Here is a 16,899-nt window from a genome sequence, read left to right on the forward strand (position 1 = left end):
GAATTGAAAAGAAAATACAAATACAGATAAACTAAATATACTACAATAAGGAGCTTAATAGGTAGAAATGTAACCGCAAGAAGTACAGGTATTGTGCTATGAGGTGGTGAAAAGTAGTGACTGAGTTATCTTATAGATAGGCTGTATTCTCCATGGAAATAATAATAAGCAGGTGAGAATCGAGTGTGTCTGTACATAACTTGTTTTTGCTCTATTTTTCTGAATATGTTAGCCACCGCTGATTAAAAATTTGTTTCACTTCGTAAAACATGCGAAAAAAGATGAGTATATGCCCCCTGATGTCAGCATTAATCACTAACTGACGTTTTCTTGTTGTTTTTCTACTTTAATAAGTGTATCTATCCTCATAGGAAGAGGCCTAATTGATACCTGACTGACGTAAATGAACGCTGCGAGTCAAGCCGCTCTCGCGCCTCTCTCTATCCGCAAGATTCGACGTGAAGTCACCACGGCAGCGGCGCGCTGTAACGGTCTCCCAGGCAACGCCGCGTGCTGCAGTGACGCCAGCCCGGGTCCCGGCTCGTGGTGAGTGGGGGCGTGACTCGCCACGTTTGCCCCCCCCCCCCCCCCCTCCTCCTCCCTCCCTCCTCGTCCCCCGTCAGTGTGGGCGGGCCCCGCTAAAGAAGAGAACGAGCGAAACACGACACTCCGAGGACGGAGAGAGGCACGGGGGGAGGAGAGAGTGAGCGCCGAGTGGTGCGAGAGTGAGTGGAAGACTGAAAAAGTCCGTGAAGAAAGAGAGGTTCCTTTTTAACGTTAATTTCTGTCAGAGAAGTAAGGCGGGTTCGCGGCGGAGAAATGTCAAACAGCGACGAAGATGCGGTTGAGACGGAGTAAACAGCTACCGGACAGTTAGCGAAAGAAGTTGTTGGAAGAGAAGAGAACGACACTTTTCGCCTGGCTCGAGTCGGGACGGTTGACCGTCTTTCTTGAGCAACTTGAGCAGATTTGAGGCTGCGAGTTACGGGACGAGAGGACCGACGAGGTGCGGGCATAAAGCGAGTCCTACTTGTGAGATAGCTGGTTTAGGACCGCACCGAGAGATAGAGGTTGGGGGGGAGAGAGTGCCCGGCGGCGGCTTAACGAATAGAGAGAGCCGCTGGAGCTGAAGCTGTAAAAGTTTGCCTCGTATCTTCAGCGAGTTCTTGACGAGATTGGAAAGCAGAGCGGGAGGAAGAGGCCGAAAGACTGACTTTTCTTTCCACAAGCAGCTTTGTGGAATTTTCCCAGTTTAGCAAACTTTAGCTGTCCTGCCGAAGAGCTAAAGCGGAAAGAATGAAAACACCTGGAGATACTGGTAAGCTTTCGCCTCTCCCCTTATTACGGTTATTTTATTGTTTCTTTTTTTACTTCCAGAGGCTGTAGTCTGCAAAGCTCCACAGTAACTACCGGCACATAGCTGATTGACTAACAAGGCAAGACAGTTAACCACCCGCTTCCAGCCTGAAAGCCACAAATGAAAACCTGTTGATTTGACTCGTTTCTCACGAGCGGCGCAGCAGCCAGTGGTTTCGCTTGATAAGTAATAGCAATCTGGTCCAGGTTAGTACTGTACTCCAGTTTTAAGAGGAAGTGGTTAAACTACTGTACAGTGGTGAAAGCGACATCCTCCGTGTCACCCAGACAACCTGATTTCTCCATCCAGAAACTTTCAGAGAGCTCAGTAAAAATCCTAGAAGCACAATCTCTACGAGATGATGAGGGAGCAGTGTTCAGGTGATTGGATGAAGGCAGGTATGCTCGTAGCAACGTGATATTAACTCAGTAAGGAGCATTGTCAGGTCTGTCACGGTGTTTGAAGTGAGGAGTGTGTGTGTGTGTGTGTGTGTGTGTGTGTGTGTGTGTGTGTGTGTGTGTGTGTGTGTGTGTGTGTGTGTGTGTGTGTGTGTGTGTTGGGGGGGATTCCCAGCAGTCAGCTGAGGTCTGTATGGGTGTCTGTTTGTCTAATTCCTGAAATGCTTGCATAAGTTTGTTCTTGTTGCTCCCTTTCTCTATTGAAGCCAGTGAATTTTTTTTCTCTGCACAAAAGAGGAAGTGGAAGTACACTCGTGTGCCATCTATGCATTTTATTATTTGAGGACTAGCCATAAAGTGTGTGCCTTAAACTATTCTTTCTCCATTCACAAAGCTACTATTTGTTTCAGCAAAAGTGAAGAGATTTGAGGTTCAAGAGAGAGTGGATAACATCTGAAAGTATATCTCAGTCAATTATACTGCAGTGTTTAGCGTTTTGCACGATTTTTATCTTAGTATTGTTATGCTTAAATCAAAATGCCCGCACCAAATAGACTGAAAAGACAGCAATAACAAGGAAGTAGAGCCTGAGTAGTCTCATAACTTACGAATAGTAAGCAAATAATCTGATGCCTTGTCCAAGCTTTAGAAACAAACACTTATTATTAAATAATTTTAATAATAAGCGTGTATCTGCATCTTTAATAAGTGTGCTCTGCTGCCAGAACAATGTGGTGACTTTCTAAGCATTTGGCGTGGGGGCATGTCAAGCAGTGCAGGACACTTCCCACTCGGGACCCCTTCCCCCACCATCAGCCCCTTTACCCTCCACATTCCTACACACACACACACACGTTCACTCAAAAACACACACTCCCTGCAGCAGCCTGAGTAGGCTGCCGTGACATCACACCACATCCCACCACAAGTAGCCCTTTTATGACAAGGAAATGCATGCTTGTGTGGCAGCAGATAGCCTGAGCCCATGTGGGAAGGCAGTAAAAATTGATTGGGTTTAGGTTATAGGTTTGATGTATGCTGCTTGTGTGTGTTTGTGTTTGCTATCTGTTCAGTAAAAGGTTAACTGTGGCTCTTTTGCATGACATGATCCAAAGCATACACAGACATCCCACCAGTGTTATTTTGCATTTGAGTGCACCGATGGTGAGGCAGTCTGTAAATGACCACTCGTATTTTCTTAATTTCGTTAACATTTTAAGCAAATATCAGTGTTTTGTTTTGTTGGGGTTTTTTTGCTTTAGGAGGTTGGCTGCACATGTAAACATTACTGTTGTGCATGTAGTTAAGGCAAACTGTCTGTGTTACCTTACATAACAGAAGTCTGTGCATTTTACTCCACTTTTTTTTAACCTATATGATAAACAACAGATGTCTTTAAGCTTGAGGAAATAAAAAAAAAAGAATTGGTATTTAAATAGAATAATGTTCCTAAGGTGAAAAATCAAAAGACTACAATTTCTTTTTCATAATAAGCTCAACATTAAGGTTTTGCATTGCTTAAAATTTGAAAAAGTTGTCTGTTCCTCATGATATTCATCACAGATTTCACAAATTTGATTCATACTGCTGCTTAATCATTTCAGCCGTAGTTTATAATTATATGCACGTCATCTCAAAGTCATTATGTAACAGCAAATCTTATCCTATAACAGCACCTTTAAATAGTTGAATTATTGAACTGGCTAATCTGTGCCGCTCTCTTGATCTGTCTGATCTCCTGTTGTTGCTGCCGTTCGTGATCGGCGCTTTAACCCTTAACTCTTTTGTTGGATGTGGAAGGAGCCAACAGCAGTCCGTGGGTAATGTGTGGGATGAAAAATGTAATCATTCATTCCTGGGACTGTTTGATGTGGGATTTATGTCCCATATGATAAGTTCTGCCTCTGTAGAGCTTACGTTCTTTTCTCTCCAGCACTTCCTTTACGCTTTTGTTTTCTACGCCCGCTTTATTAAGCTGAATACATGATAGGATTACTGTTTTGGAAAGTATCCCCATTTAATCATAATCACTGCTGTTTACCTGGTCTTTGTTAGTGCTTGATGTAGTCTGGGGGGATTGGCTGCAAGCATTCCAAGTTTTCTTCAGGTTGCATTAGTCAGCAGTGAGGTGGTATGTACACACATCATTAATCTATCTTTGTGTGGCCCTTGGAGGGTGTGCTAATGATTGATTAAGCTTGGGTGATAAGAGCTTACAGAAACAAAATAATAACTCCCTAATATGTTATCTGCACACTCACCACATAATCTGAACTCTAGCTTTTGTATCTCACCTATTTTCCTCCACTTTTGAGCCACTATCATTCGTTTCCCTCTCTGATGTGATAAGGACTGGTTTGTGTCCTTGTGTGACAGGATTGCATAGTGGGACCCTTGGCTCTGGAGTGGCCATTGTGCGTGTGTGTATGTGTGAGTGGAGTGTGGGACAATGGTGGGAGTGGGGCAGGGCCTGAGAGTGATTGTGTGTGGACTTGTGGGGCTGGAGACCTCTCTTTATGATAATAATGGTGGGGAGCAGCTCATAGTTTGGAGGTGCTTTTGACACACGAAGAGACCGCACTTCAGCATGCCTGTGAAATGTGTGTGTGTGTGAGAGAGAAAAGTGAAGTAAATTTGGACATTTTGACCTGTTTGTCACCAGTTTTAAATGTGACTGTTTTATTCTTCTCCTTGTTTCCCTGGAGTTTGATATGGCAGGACTGGAGACAAAAGGGCTGTTTGTGACCAATGATTTGAGAGTGGATATTTCGCCATCCCTCCCTGTGTGGGTTCACATGTGTGATTGCTAGCATATGCTTTTCAATCTCAACTACTGCTGTGATGATAAGCACAGCGATTAGCCTTATCTGTGAAAACTCCCTTGCAGTGCTGACCACAGCAAAACCACTACCTCCTACTATCCAGTACAGTTTTACAGCCTGCTTTATGGGACAGAGCCCTACTGTGATCAGGCTCAGGAAGCATACTTTCCAAAGGTGTCGTATCATGGTAATTGTTCATGTGAAAAGGCTTGTAAATCTGCAGAGAATTGACTTTGATTGTGTGAACTTACAACTTCTTAGAAATAGTTTAGAAACTATTAAGCTAAAGTTAGTAAAACAATAGTGGACCAAAATTTTATGCAGCCCTTTATCCCTTTTATTGTACTTTTTATATTTTACATTTATATTTATTATTGAATCTTGCACTAAGGGAGTGGCACTCCAATTTCGTTGTACTCTGTACAATGACAATAAAGGCTATTCTATTCTATTCTATTCTAATGTATCTGTGCAGCACAAGAAATGAACAGAAATACATAAAATTTTAAAAAAAAAGAAGTCTTTAGAAAATATAAATAAATAAATAACTTGACCTATATTTTATGCTTTCAAAACTAACTTCAGTAAAATAAAAATAAACTGGAAGTGTCTGCAGTTTCATTCTTTATCTGTGTGGTCAAATTTGTCAACCCAAGAAGAATCAGGAAGCTTTGGTTTGTGTGTTTATTGAGACACCAATGTTACATATATTTTAACACTTACTCTGAACTTCTGACAAATAACACTTCCATTGTAATCCATTTGCCAAAGCTGGGATCGATACCTATTTTCAGGTCCACATGCTCCTTTAGTTCCGAGCAAACACTGAGGTGCCACAGAGAGTTAAATATTCTTTCAAAGTGTGGCTCAAATGTCATCATATGGCAGGAGAAAGATGCAGAAAAGTTGGCAAAACCTCAGCCCACAAAACGTGTAAACGGACCCATCCATAACATGAGGCTAGTCATTAAATATGCCACTTCATGGTTGGCGTATTTCTCTCTGTATGAAAAAGTGTTCATCCCAAGCTTAATGTATTGCTTATATTGCTTGTTTTACAATCAGTAATAGGTTGATTTTCTAAGCAAGATGTTTCTAATGCACTTGCAGCTTCTTCTGTGTCACACTCTTTTTTTATTGTAAAAGTTTTAATATCATGCTTTGTAGTTGACAAATGACTTCTGGTGTGTGTGTGCTGCGTGCGCGGGGGTGGGGTGGGGGGGTCGTCTTCAAATGTCTGTATTTAGCCAGGAATTTCACCAAAGGGAACAATGTGCTCAGCCAGTCGACACTAATGGACCTCCCCATCATTAGTCCTGTGCCGCCCTTGACCAGGGAGACCAGAGAGAGACAGCAGCCAACAAGGCTGCATTACCCTTGATAGTTCGAACGCCTCTGACTGCTGTCCAGCACCGCTCTCAGCACATTCACCCCCGTGCCCACCCACCCCCGCCTCAGAGACCCACACATTAACCTCACATCTGACCATCTAGTCCTGTAGTGTGCGGAGGAGGACAGAGCGAATTCACAAAGGCACTACATACCCTGGGCACCATTTGTTTCAGATCTTATGTTTGGGTATGCAGTTAAATGTATTTTTAAGTGCTTGCATAAAGTGGGCTTAATTTAATCAAGCATAAAACACATTTTTTGTTTATCAAACAGTCAGAAATCACAAGAAGATCCATAGATATCTTTTAAGATAGGTAACACAGTGTTTTTGCCTTGAGATTATATATACCAATCACTTACGTGCTTTGTCAGCGCCCCCACCCAAAAGACCCATTTTGAACCAGGAGAAAACCCAAAACAGTTTATTTTATTGTACAGATTCTTACAGATTACACTTTCTGTGCAGTATTTTACCCCTGTGAATTTTTTACACCCTCCTCAAGTGCACCTTTATAAATATGGTAATCTAGTATTCTAATATTTCATATCTTTTGTAAGTGTTGCTATTTTGTTTTAGTGGCACAATAAAAAGAAAACTTCTTGCATCTTGGTTTCACTCTTAAAGAACTTTTAAGTTTATATAGAAAACCCCTGCAACTTAAGTAAGCGTGTCTTCAGGCCGTGTGCGTTTGTCTGCAGTAGCAATCTGAGCCTAGTTTTACTACGAGATCACTGGCTGGGGTCACTGTATGACCCTGGTATTGGCTTTATTGGTTATTGGTCAGAGGTGGTAATGGGGTGGGTCTGCATGTCTGAATGGGATGAACTGTTGACAGATAAGTGTAACACTTTTGAAGAACATGTGTGTAACATACACAAACACTCGTACTCGCTGCTGCTTTTTATCGGAATTCTTGGACCTCCCACATTCCTGCTTAGAAGGTTAATAGTTGCCGGCTGTGTTGCATTACACATGAGGGGAAAACACAACACTTACTATCTCTTCAAGCTTCTCCTGAACACAGTGATGATGATGTAGAGATATTTTCAGTGCCTCATAAGGATACTATGTGTCTGTTATTCTATGAGAGTAGTTGTACTCTATTTTAAAGCTAGCTGCAGATCCACATACACACAGACAAGGGTCCCTTTTCAAATGGGTATCAAAATACATGTTGAGAATGCAGAGGGGTGTGTTGGTGTGCATGGGTTGACCTGCACTGTTCAGCAGCTGCCTGCGTTTGTGCATGCATGTGCATTGTAATGTAATACGGGGAGTTTACGGAGCTGTGGAGTTGACTCGGTGCGAGGTACAGAATGGCATGTTGTTGTAGAAGAATATGAAGTGTGTACATGAAGGTTTCTGGATGGCCAGCTCAGTAAAGGTATTACTTGTTGAACAAAGCTTGTACAGCGGCACTTGTGGGTGTATGTAACGGCTTTTTGGTGACGGCGGCGCCACTGAAACTGAGCCGAGTCTGATGCCATACACACACACACACACACACACACGCCTGTGTGAAAACCAGGTAACTCTATTCCTCTGATCCTTCCAGATGAGAGGTTTTATTTTGGATCCTCACGATACAATGACCTGTCCTTTAAGTTTGAGCCTGTCTTGTCACCTCTCCACTAGTTGGAGTATAATCAGGGTGTAAGGTGTCAACACTGTGACAGCACTTAGTCAGTTAGCTACCTCTTCCTTCATCCATTACCTCCTCTAACCACACCACAACTGCCTGGCCTGCTGCACACATATATTAACACAGAGTAGTTTGTTGCAATCCTCTGTTGACAGAGCTGCACCCATTGGTTGCTGTTTTTGTTGGGCTCGGCCTCAGGGGTGTTGTAATCTATACTGGTAATCTAGATTAACCCCAATAACAGTGGTTCTGCTGGGGGCATCTTGGCATAAAGGGGTCAGCGCACAATGTGGCTGCTAATTTTCATACCAAGCGGGTTCATAACAACAGGACAGCTTTAAAACAATCAGAACTATGTGGAATTCATGCAGTATGTGGGTCTTGCATGTAAGGTGAATGTGTTTATTCAAACAGTTATGTATGTGTTCAGCAACTGTTAGCTGTATGGTAAAGTATGTTTAATAATATGCTGTTTTTTAACCTCTGTTTTTCATCATGTAGAATAATGGCAATTTGTAGGTCTAGACTGCATCTGACATATGTGCGAGAACTCGGCCTTTTTAGCGTTTCAGTCACAGAAGCATAAAAAGTGATATATCTGGCAACAGTTGAACTCTAGAGGTGTGTGTGTTTGTGTGCCATCTTCACAGATGCATTGAAGCCCATTTTCTAAATCTAAGTACTACTGCAGAACTGTACTGTGCTTGTTCATATGGCTGTCATCCCGTCTTATTATACATCTTGCTTGTTTTCAACTTCCCATCATGCAGAGAGAGAGAGAGAGGAAGAGTTAGTACCGGCGACATTGTGACATCTTAGAAGTAACAGGTAGCTGATACTTCTAAGCTGGTGTTATACATTAATAAAATAACCAACTAGTATTTTTGGTTCTGACTAGTCTAGCCCTCTGTCCACACCCCCTTTGGGATTGGACACTAAACAGTTTTCTAACCTGCTGATGCAGTCTCCCACCTTAGTACCTGCACATATGTCATGTCATTATAGCTATAAAATGAGTTCGACAAAACCTTTAACTGCCCCTAGTTCTTGTCAATACCCTGATCTTAAAACCCTAAGTCATCATCAGTGATAACCACACCCCTAGCCCCATCCCCAACCTTTAGAGAAGAGTATAAATAAAGAAGAGAATAAAGGACTTTTTTTTTTAAAAGGAATTAGTATAAATAATTTTTGATGCATGCCATTTAGACTGTTCCTTTTGTTTCCTGATTTTAAAGACTTTTTTTTTTTATCAGCTTTCTGAAGCCAAAAAAATATTTTAACAGCAGAGGGTTGAAATCATCAACCTGTCATATCCGACTGTCCCTGCGTGAGAACAGTGCCAAGTAACTGTCTGGTGTATTCACAGTGAGGAAGTGGGCACCATGGTTCCTGCCTCCTGCACGCTCTAACCAGGCAGCAACTTTGCCCAAACCAGAGTATTTCCAGTAGTGAGAAAGTACCTCGTGCTGTGCACGACATTTGAGAAAGAGCAGTTTTCCACAATGTCTTGGCCTGATTCTAATGTGTGAAAAAGCTTGTGTGTAAGTGTGGCACCGACCGGACTGTACCACTGTCCTCTGATTCAGGGAGGTGCTGAGTAGAGCTCCTAACCCCTCTCTAACCTCTTAAGTCCAGTGCAGTCAGCAGACACTCCCTGCAGAAAGGCAGCAGTGTTTGAATAGTTCCCCTGGCTATTTTTATCTGGGAATCTGCCTCTGTGCTGGACCCAGGGAGCAGGGGTAGAGGGCAAATATCTGATCTAATTCTGGATGATGGGAAGTCACCAAAAGGACTTCTGTGCCACTTGCAGTGCTGATGCTGTGTGTGTGTGTGTGTGTGTGTGTGTGTGTGTGTGTGTGTGTGTGTGTGTGTGTGTGTGTGTGTGTGTGTGTGCCCGTGCCTGTTTGGTTGGCTGTCAGCCGGGTTTTGAAATGCTGTCTGGCGCCAAGTTAAACTTTCTCTCTTGTCACCCTCCTCCTCTACCAACCAACCTTTCCCTTCCCCCTTCCTCCCTCTTTTTTCCTCGCTTCTCCTTCCTTCCCTTCACCCCATGTAAGGAATGCAAGATCACATTTAGAGTTTTCTTTTCAACCAGTCTTTCCTCTTTCTCCTGTCTGTCTATTCGCTCTGCTGGCTCTCTCTGTCTGTCTTCCTCCATGTTCAGACCTGTTCTGCTTTGTACGTCAGAGCTTATTTTGCACTTTGAGCCAACTCATCATAGAGTAAGCATGTGAGCGGGAAAGTTATGTGTATTTTGACAGCAGTAGTTTAACCGTAGGTAAACATTGTGCATTTGAATGGAATAAAAACTGCTCTTAATAGAAAGATTTCCTCTGTGTGAGCATTGTTAATTATATTTCAGATTTAAAATCTCCTCTTTTAACCCTCTCGAGGCAGGCGTTGCCGATTTGCAACAGTTAAAAATGAACTACCTGATTACCCCACATACATATTTTATGAGTTTTTTTTTACTCAGAAGTACCACTGCAGGACTTGGTTGTGCATTAGCAACAAAAAGTTTAATTTGAGTCTGAGAGGGTTAACACTGTGAGCACAGGCAAATAGTTCACATTAGCTTTTTGCAGGTGTGTACATGCAAACACCCCATAATTGCTAGGCAAATGTATCCGGTAATAGTAGCAAGATCTTTTTGTGGCACGAGGCTATTGTCTATCTTTTATCAGCAGTTTCTGTTTAATCTGATGTTGTCTTTTAGACAACTTTCTCTTATGGACAAGATTTAGAAACACAATGATTCACTGTATCAGACAAAAATTAGACCCATTAATGCTAATATACCCTAAATCAAAGGACTGCTGCTGAATCCCACTCTTTAGCCTGACTTCTGACTTTTCAGCCAGATGGGGTCACTCTGTAAAGTGTGTGTATGTCCAGGAGAGAGAGAGAAAGAGAATGTTTTCATTTCGAACAGACACACATGCACATGTCCCTGTAGGGGAGTAAAACCTTTTTAGGCATCGATTGACCCTCCCATCCCACCATCCTTTCTTCCCTCTCACTTTCATTTCTGTGTCACCAATCCATGGGTTAATACCCCAGTGGCAGCTCCACTTCCATTAGCTTTCTCCTCCTCTCTCCTGCTTCATGTCACCCTACACTGTCTCTTTTTCTTTCACTGGACACCACTGATTTACCAGATAAGTAGATACAGCTCAGCTGTCTGCCAACATGGCTCGTGTAATATATAAAAACTGTCTGTCACGGTCAAAATGTATCTGAAATAGGTTGTGACTAATGTTCACCTTCATGAATCAGCCTGAAAATTCAAAGAAGGAGCTCAAAGTCAAGTCCAAGTTAAACACATATGTTGTACACATAAACACACGCACAGTACTGAATTTCTCCCAAGATGTGTGAGCAGAATAAAATGTGTTGGATTTTGCTCTCGGCTGGAGAGAAATCGGACTTTTTTTGCCCACCTTCTTAAATGTTCATGAGACTTCCTCACTGCAGGACGCTGGCTTTTTCTGGGCTCTCCAGGTGTGTGTTTTGTGTGTCTGGTCCTCCGCCTGTGTATCTGTGTAGGCCAGCCTAAAAGAAACTGAATAATACATTGGATCATTGGAAAGGTATTTATAGGAAAGCAGAATGATAAAACTTTAATGATGGAGATGACCATCAGTGCTACACACACACACACACACACACACACACACACACACACACACACACACACACACACACACACACACACACACACACACACACACAGATTCATCACACATTTCCCAGGGGGTTTGTCCATAAGTGTGCGCTAGCCAGTCTTGTATGGTCTACCACTCTCCACTCTTTAAGTGACCCAAACATACACTCAAACTTTTTAGATAGTTGCGCTGTTGGTTAGTTGACATTTGAGTGAATTATTAATGCTAGAGAAACATCACAGTTACTCAAGAACAGTGATTTTTTTTTTTTAAATTCCAATTTATATAATTTTAACAGCACTGTTGTGCAAGACAGCCACTTGGAAAACCTTATTTTTATTAACATTAAGCTGCACTGCTGAGCAGACACGTGCATGTGACTGCCTCTTGACCATGCAGGTATGCTCTTATAGACTTAGCATTGACCTGAGAAGTGAGGTGCACATTCTCTACTTTACAGAGGTTTATGCTACATCAGTTTTTCAGTTACCTTGTAGTTAGTGTTGTCTAGTATGACCAGAAATATGTATAACTATGTATATATTTTTTCACACTCTGGGGTTTGACACTATATTATTTTTTGCTTAAGTGAGTCTTTATAAATGTTTACAGTGGCTGATTCCTATGTCAAGAGTATATAGAATATACTATATATGGAGAAAGATTTTTAATATTTTAATCCATTCATCCATATTCTTAACTGCTTACCATGTCAGGATCACGGGAGAGGGCTTGAAATTATCCTAGCTGTCATTGGGTAAGAGTCAATGCACGCCCTGAACAGGTCACTAGTCTGTCATAAGGCTAAAGGTGCCAATATACCCTCTGCAGTTGTCGCTTTGCTCACTGCCACTCTGTCATCATACAGATGCAGTCATTTATGCCTGCTGTTAAGGTGGAAGAAGCTGCTTCTGGGATTAAAAGACAAAAGAATAAGGAGGAGCTTCCTGCTGTGAGCGCCCTTCACAGAAGCGGTCTCATTTTTAAAACTTGTGAACAGCAGACACAGCTACTTTCTCAGTTACAAGTTCTTTTAGAGCTGCTCTGGTTGCTTTTCTTCATCCGCATTTTGTAGAGTCCCTTGTTCTTATCATATTGTTATACTACCTGGTTAGTTAGGATTATGTGTGCCATAATGTTCATCCCGTTGAAGAGAATTAGCTGAGGAATTTTATAAGTTTTAAATAATACTCTTTTGATACTTTTCACTGCTCTGCTGGTGGCCAGTACATTTAACTGCCTTGACAAAACCACAACAAGCATTTTGTCTATTCATGAGTATAGAGTTTAAATAATGATTGCCTAATGCAATTTTTATCTTTAATTTACAAATATCCAGAAGGATTGAAATGTTTAAATATGATTCCTTTGGTATATACTGCAAAATAGTTAGTATTTCATTCGTACAAATCTTAATTGAGTAATAATCTATTATTTAACAATACCAAAGTTGGATTTTTAGTTGAGGAAATGGTTCTGAGACTTAAATTTGTGGTTAACTGTTAAGCAGCAGGCTCAGCTCTCACTGTATTCTGTGTGTGCTGCAGCACCTCCATACAGTAGTCCTGCCCTAGGTCACAATAGTTTTATGCACGTCCATTTTTAGCATCAGATGTGGCCCAGGGAAATTACGTAACAGGCATGCAGTTGCATGCGGGTGGGCGTACACACATACTATACTAATACTGTACATATACGCAGTGATTGTTGGTTTAGCAGATTAAAGGTTTTGAGAACAGTGAGCTAGATCCCCTGACTAGTCACAGGATGAGAGGGAAAATGAAAGTAGGGAAGAATGAATCAAAAGCAGCAGAGGGATTTTTAAAGCTTCAAAGAATGCAGTAAAAGGCAGTGAGCTAAACAGGGGCTACCACAGGTGTGAAGATAGATAATAATGTGGGCTAAAGGTGCTTCATCTTCAGTAAGAGATCATTAAGAGAATGATGTGGGAATTCAAGCAAGCTACATGTGTGACTAATTAAAAGCTAATCTACCTTCAAGTGTTGGGACCTTAGTTATTGGCCATATCACATTAATAACAGTAATAACTTGAGCAATGGCAACATAAATCTTGAGCAGCAAATCAATGTTGTGGATGTAGACAAGCAGATTTTATTTGCATATTCTCAGTAACATTTCATGTCTGGTTTGCAGCTGCTAGCATGTGCATTTGTGGTAAATAGTAATGCTTTGTATACATGTTGCCTTGGAAACAAGACCTAAGTGCAGCATCAACAGCTTGCTGAGAGATGCCAATCAAAATATTACACTCATGACTGCAGGCTAGAGAAAGACCGTAGAAAATGAATTAGAGGTGCTGTTACTGTAAATTAAGTGAACTGCTTTTACCCATACTCACACTAGGGTCTTTGTAGTCTCATACATTTTCTCCAGCTAGCCCCCAGCAAGTATCCTCACCGTGAGTGTAGGCGTCATGTTAGTAGGTTTATTGTGTTTGTCTGGCCCAGGAATTAGCCAGGGTCTGTGCTAAGGTACACTCTTTCCCTTAGGTTAGTTGTGAGTGGAGGCAGAGTGCAGAGGTGTGTGTGGGAACGTGGGATCCGTGCATGCGTGTGACTCACTGATGTCGGTGTTTTGAAGTAAACTTGTTTGCAGGAATGAACCGATTGTGAATTTCTTGGTTGTTACAGATTTGTCTAATAGCCTTAATGATACAAGAACAATAATAATAATAATAATAATAATAATAATAATAATAATAATAATAATAATACACTTTATTTGTGTAATGTAATTACACAATATTTCACAGACCACAATTAATTAATGATAATAAAAAATACAATACACTCGTATAAAATATAAAGATTTAAAACCTGAACAAACAGCATGATTAATATAAGAGGTAGAATAAACAACTAGAATGACAAGAAAGAAAGAAAGAAAGAAAGAAAGAAAGAAAGAAAGACTGGATGGATGGATGAAAGGATGAAAACAGATTAACTGTAAGATTTTTTTCTGTAAATTTAAATTCTGATGAGTGATTTGAAAGTAGATGATTTTGCTAAACTGATTTGTTTTCTCTTTGCTTATGTTCATTTTGTTTTTATTTTCATTTTTCAAAAGATTATTTTTTCATACTTGAAAATGCTGTTTTTCAACATTTCGCCAGAGCAGAAGTCATATGACACAATAGAAAAATATCAGCCATGGACATTGTTAAATACCATCTATTTTCAAAATTGGTTAATACTAATATTTGGCTATTAATTTGTGAAAGTTTCAGTTTTTCTAGATTTGGGTCATAGACAGTATAAAAGATGGATGCAGTGACCGCGATGTCACCCATTGGTTTGTGAAGTCCTCTTTTGAAGCCTTTGAGATGAGCTTTTCTGCCTGGATGTGAACAGGAAAGTTTGACTATAAAATCGCTTTTTCATTGGCTAATGACTTATGATTGATCCTCAACCAGTGAGCAAGATACTAATCCGTCTTTTTGACACATGGGGTGACCATAGATAGATTTAAGTTTTTATTCTGTATGAATGAGCCACTGCTGAGTGACTTCTGGTCCTACAGAGGTTTATGGGCCTTCTGTAGGACCACAAATCTTTTTGCTACCACAGCTGTTGCCATCTGGTGGCCTTCGGAACGAATGTTGCTTTAAGCACTTCGTTAGTTTCATTTTCCCATCCAGAAAGCTACATCTGTGTTTTTTAGTGTCTATGGTTCAGGTCCAATTGATGTAAAGTTTGTCATCAGATGGTGACTATCAATATTTTGCCCCAGTATGGGATTATTTGCTTCAAGTTGACTTGTGACTTGTGCAGCTGTTTTCAGGTGTCACATATAAAGCGATTCACTCATCACGCATCACTCTGTAGCTTATGGCTGCTCACCAGCAAAAATTGCAGGCTCGTGTGGTTGAGATATCCCTCTAAACTTTTTACTAGCTTTTAAACTATTGCAGTTATTTCCCTCCGGTTATTCATATTTTATAACACAGAGACTGTGTAAATACATTGAGTTTGGTCTGTTGTATGCTGTGGAGGTGTAACCAGAAGCCAGTGCAGCTGTCGCTTCATGGGAAACCCCCAGTGCCACCTTACAGCCTGGATGGATGATCAGAGCCATTTGAGCGCTCAGGACAATAGATTTCATGTATGCCATTGGTACAATATGTGAATTCAGGTCTGGGTGCGTGACATGTAACTGAGAGGTATCACCACTGTATGCTCACACTCTCATCCCTACACCCACACACACGCCACATACAAGCACAAACAGGGAGATTGCGCCTCATGTTATGAGTCCTACCGAGCGGAGGTAATCGGTGTGTGTACACTCAGCTCTTACATAACAGTATACTAACTGACGGGAGAAAGTTCATCGTGCTCTCTTTCTCTCTTCCAATCAGTCTTTTATCTCTGTGAACTTCCTTCCCCATCGCTCATTCATTTCTCGTTTTTCACTTCCTTCCTCTTATAGTCTTCTTTCTGTGTCTCCTCACACCTGTGATTTTTTTTTAAATTTGCAGTTTGCCAAGAAAAAAAAAGTACAAATCTTGAAACATCCACTAATAAGTATATCTATTGTAGCTGGTTTTCACATCACCAGTGTATGAAGTGGGTAAGCTCACTGTTGATAAATATTTATAACAATTTTTCTGGCGGAAGAAGAACATTTACTTTATTATGTATGAATAACATGCGACTTTATCATGCTGTCCAGACCCGGTCCTTGTTCTAACACCCACTTTCTGCTGTCATTCTGGCTCGTATTTGTGTTAAAGCTTTTAATAAATGTTCCTTCGAATGACTTTCCTGTCCCCGTGTAACCTGTCAACAAGTTGTAAATTAGAGAGCAGGAGCAGCAAACAAAACTACTTTGAGTAAATGGTAACTGACATGGAATTGTTTTCAATTAATTCACCCCACATATCCCAGTTCTAAATACACCATCCAGTTAGCAATAATTTTATTTGCATTGTATCAGCTGCCTTGCTGGATGATAAGCTATCAGCTAAATCAAGATTTCTTGTGTTGATAATATTATAATGTGGAATCCAAGCAGCTTCTAAACAACACCAGGATAGAGGGTTTAGTGTCAGGATTAGATGTTTACTTCAGTGCATTTAGAGAGAGAAGAGCACTTGATTAAATTAGTGTAGGACCACAGGGCAAGCAGGATATCACAGTGACAGCACATTTTACCAACACTTAACAGCCTGTCGCACTTTAGTTAACTTACCATTGATTGAATATTAATTTTTTTTCCCAGGGGTGCACAAACAGATGATGTAATTGCATTTGGTCTTTGTTTCGCTACGTTGTAACATTACCAACTGGTGATAGTGTGACAGTGTTGCTCTATGATTTCAAAGACCAGGCAGAGACTTTTCTGAAAATCATAAATCATTATGGTACAATGTAAATACAACAATGTAATGGAACTTTACTAACCTGTCTATAACGTTATATCAAAGACAGAGTAATGTTACTTTGTTATGTTATCTAATGTAAAATTTTCAGAGTGTAAATGTAATGTGTTCACATCACTATATTACCATTGCTGCGTTAGGGCTTAGGTTACTGCTAGTATTAAGTGATTTTAAATGTTAAAGCAGATGTAAGACCAGTAGGATAGGTTAGATCTTCT

At 40.8% G+C, this 16,899-nt stretch overlaps 1 protein-coding gene across 1 annotated transcript in view; it reads left to right on the plus strand.

The window, feature by feature from the left end:
• The first annotated feature begins 661 nt into the window (after positions 1–661).
• The window catches only part of erfl3 (Ets2 repressor factor like 3), a 72,720-nt gene continuing 56,482 nt past the window's right edge, over positions 662–16,899 (plus strand). The window contains exon 1 of the mRNA XM_085423344.1: positions 662–1,318. Within this exon, the coding sequence (XP_085279470.1) occupies positions 1,297–1,318 (22 nt within the window). The 5' untranslated portion in view covers positions 662–1,296. The remainder of the gene's footprint in view (positions 1,319–16,899) is intronic.

The sequence above is a fragment of the Rhamphochromis longiceps genome, linkage group LG11, assembly GCF_057381845.1.
Source record: "Rhamphochromis longiceps isolate RC_006_pf linkage group LG11, R_longiceps_female_GT1.1, whole genome shotgun sequence".
In the NCBI taxonomy this organism is placed as follows: domain Eukaryota; kingdom Metazoa; phylum Chordata; class Actinopteri; order Cichliformes; family Cichlidae; genus Rhamphochromis; species Rhamphochromis longiceps.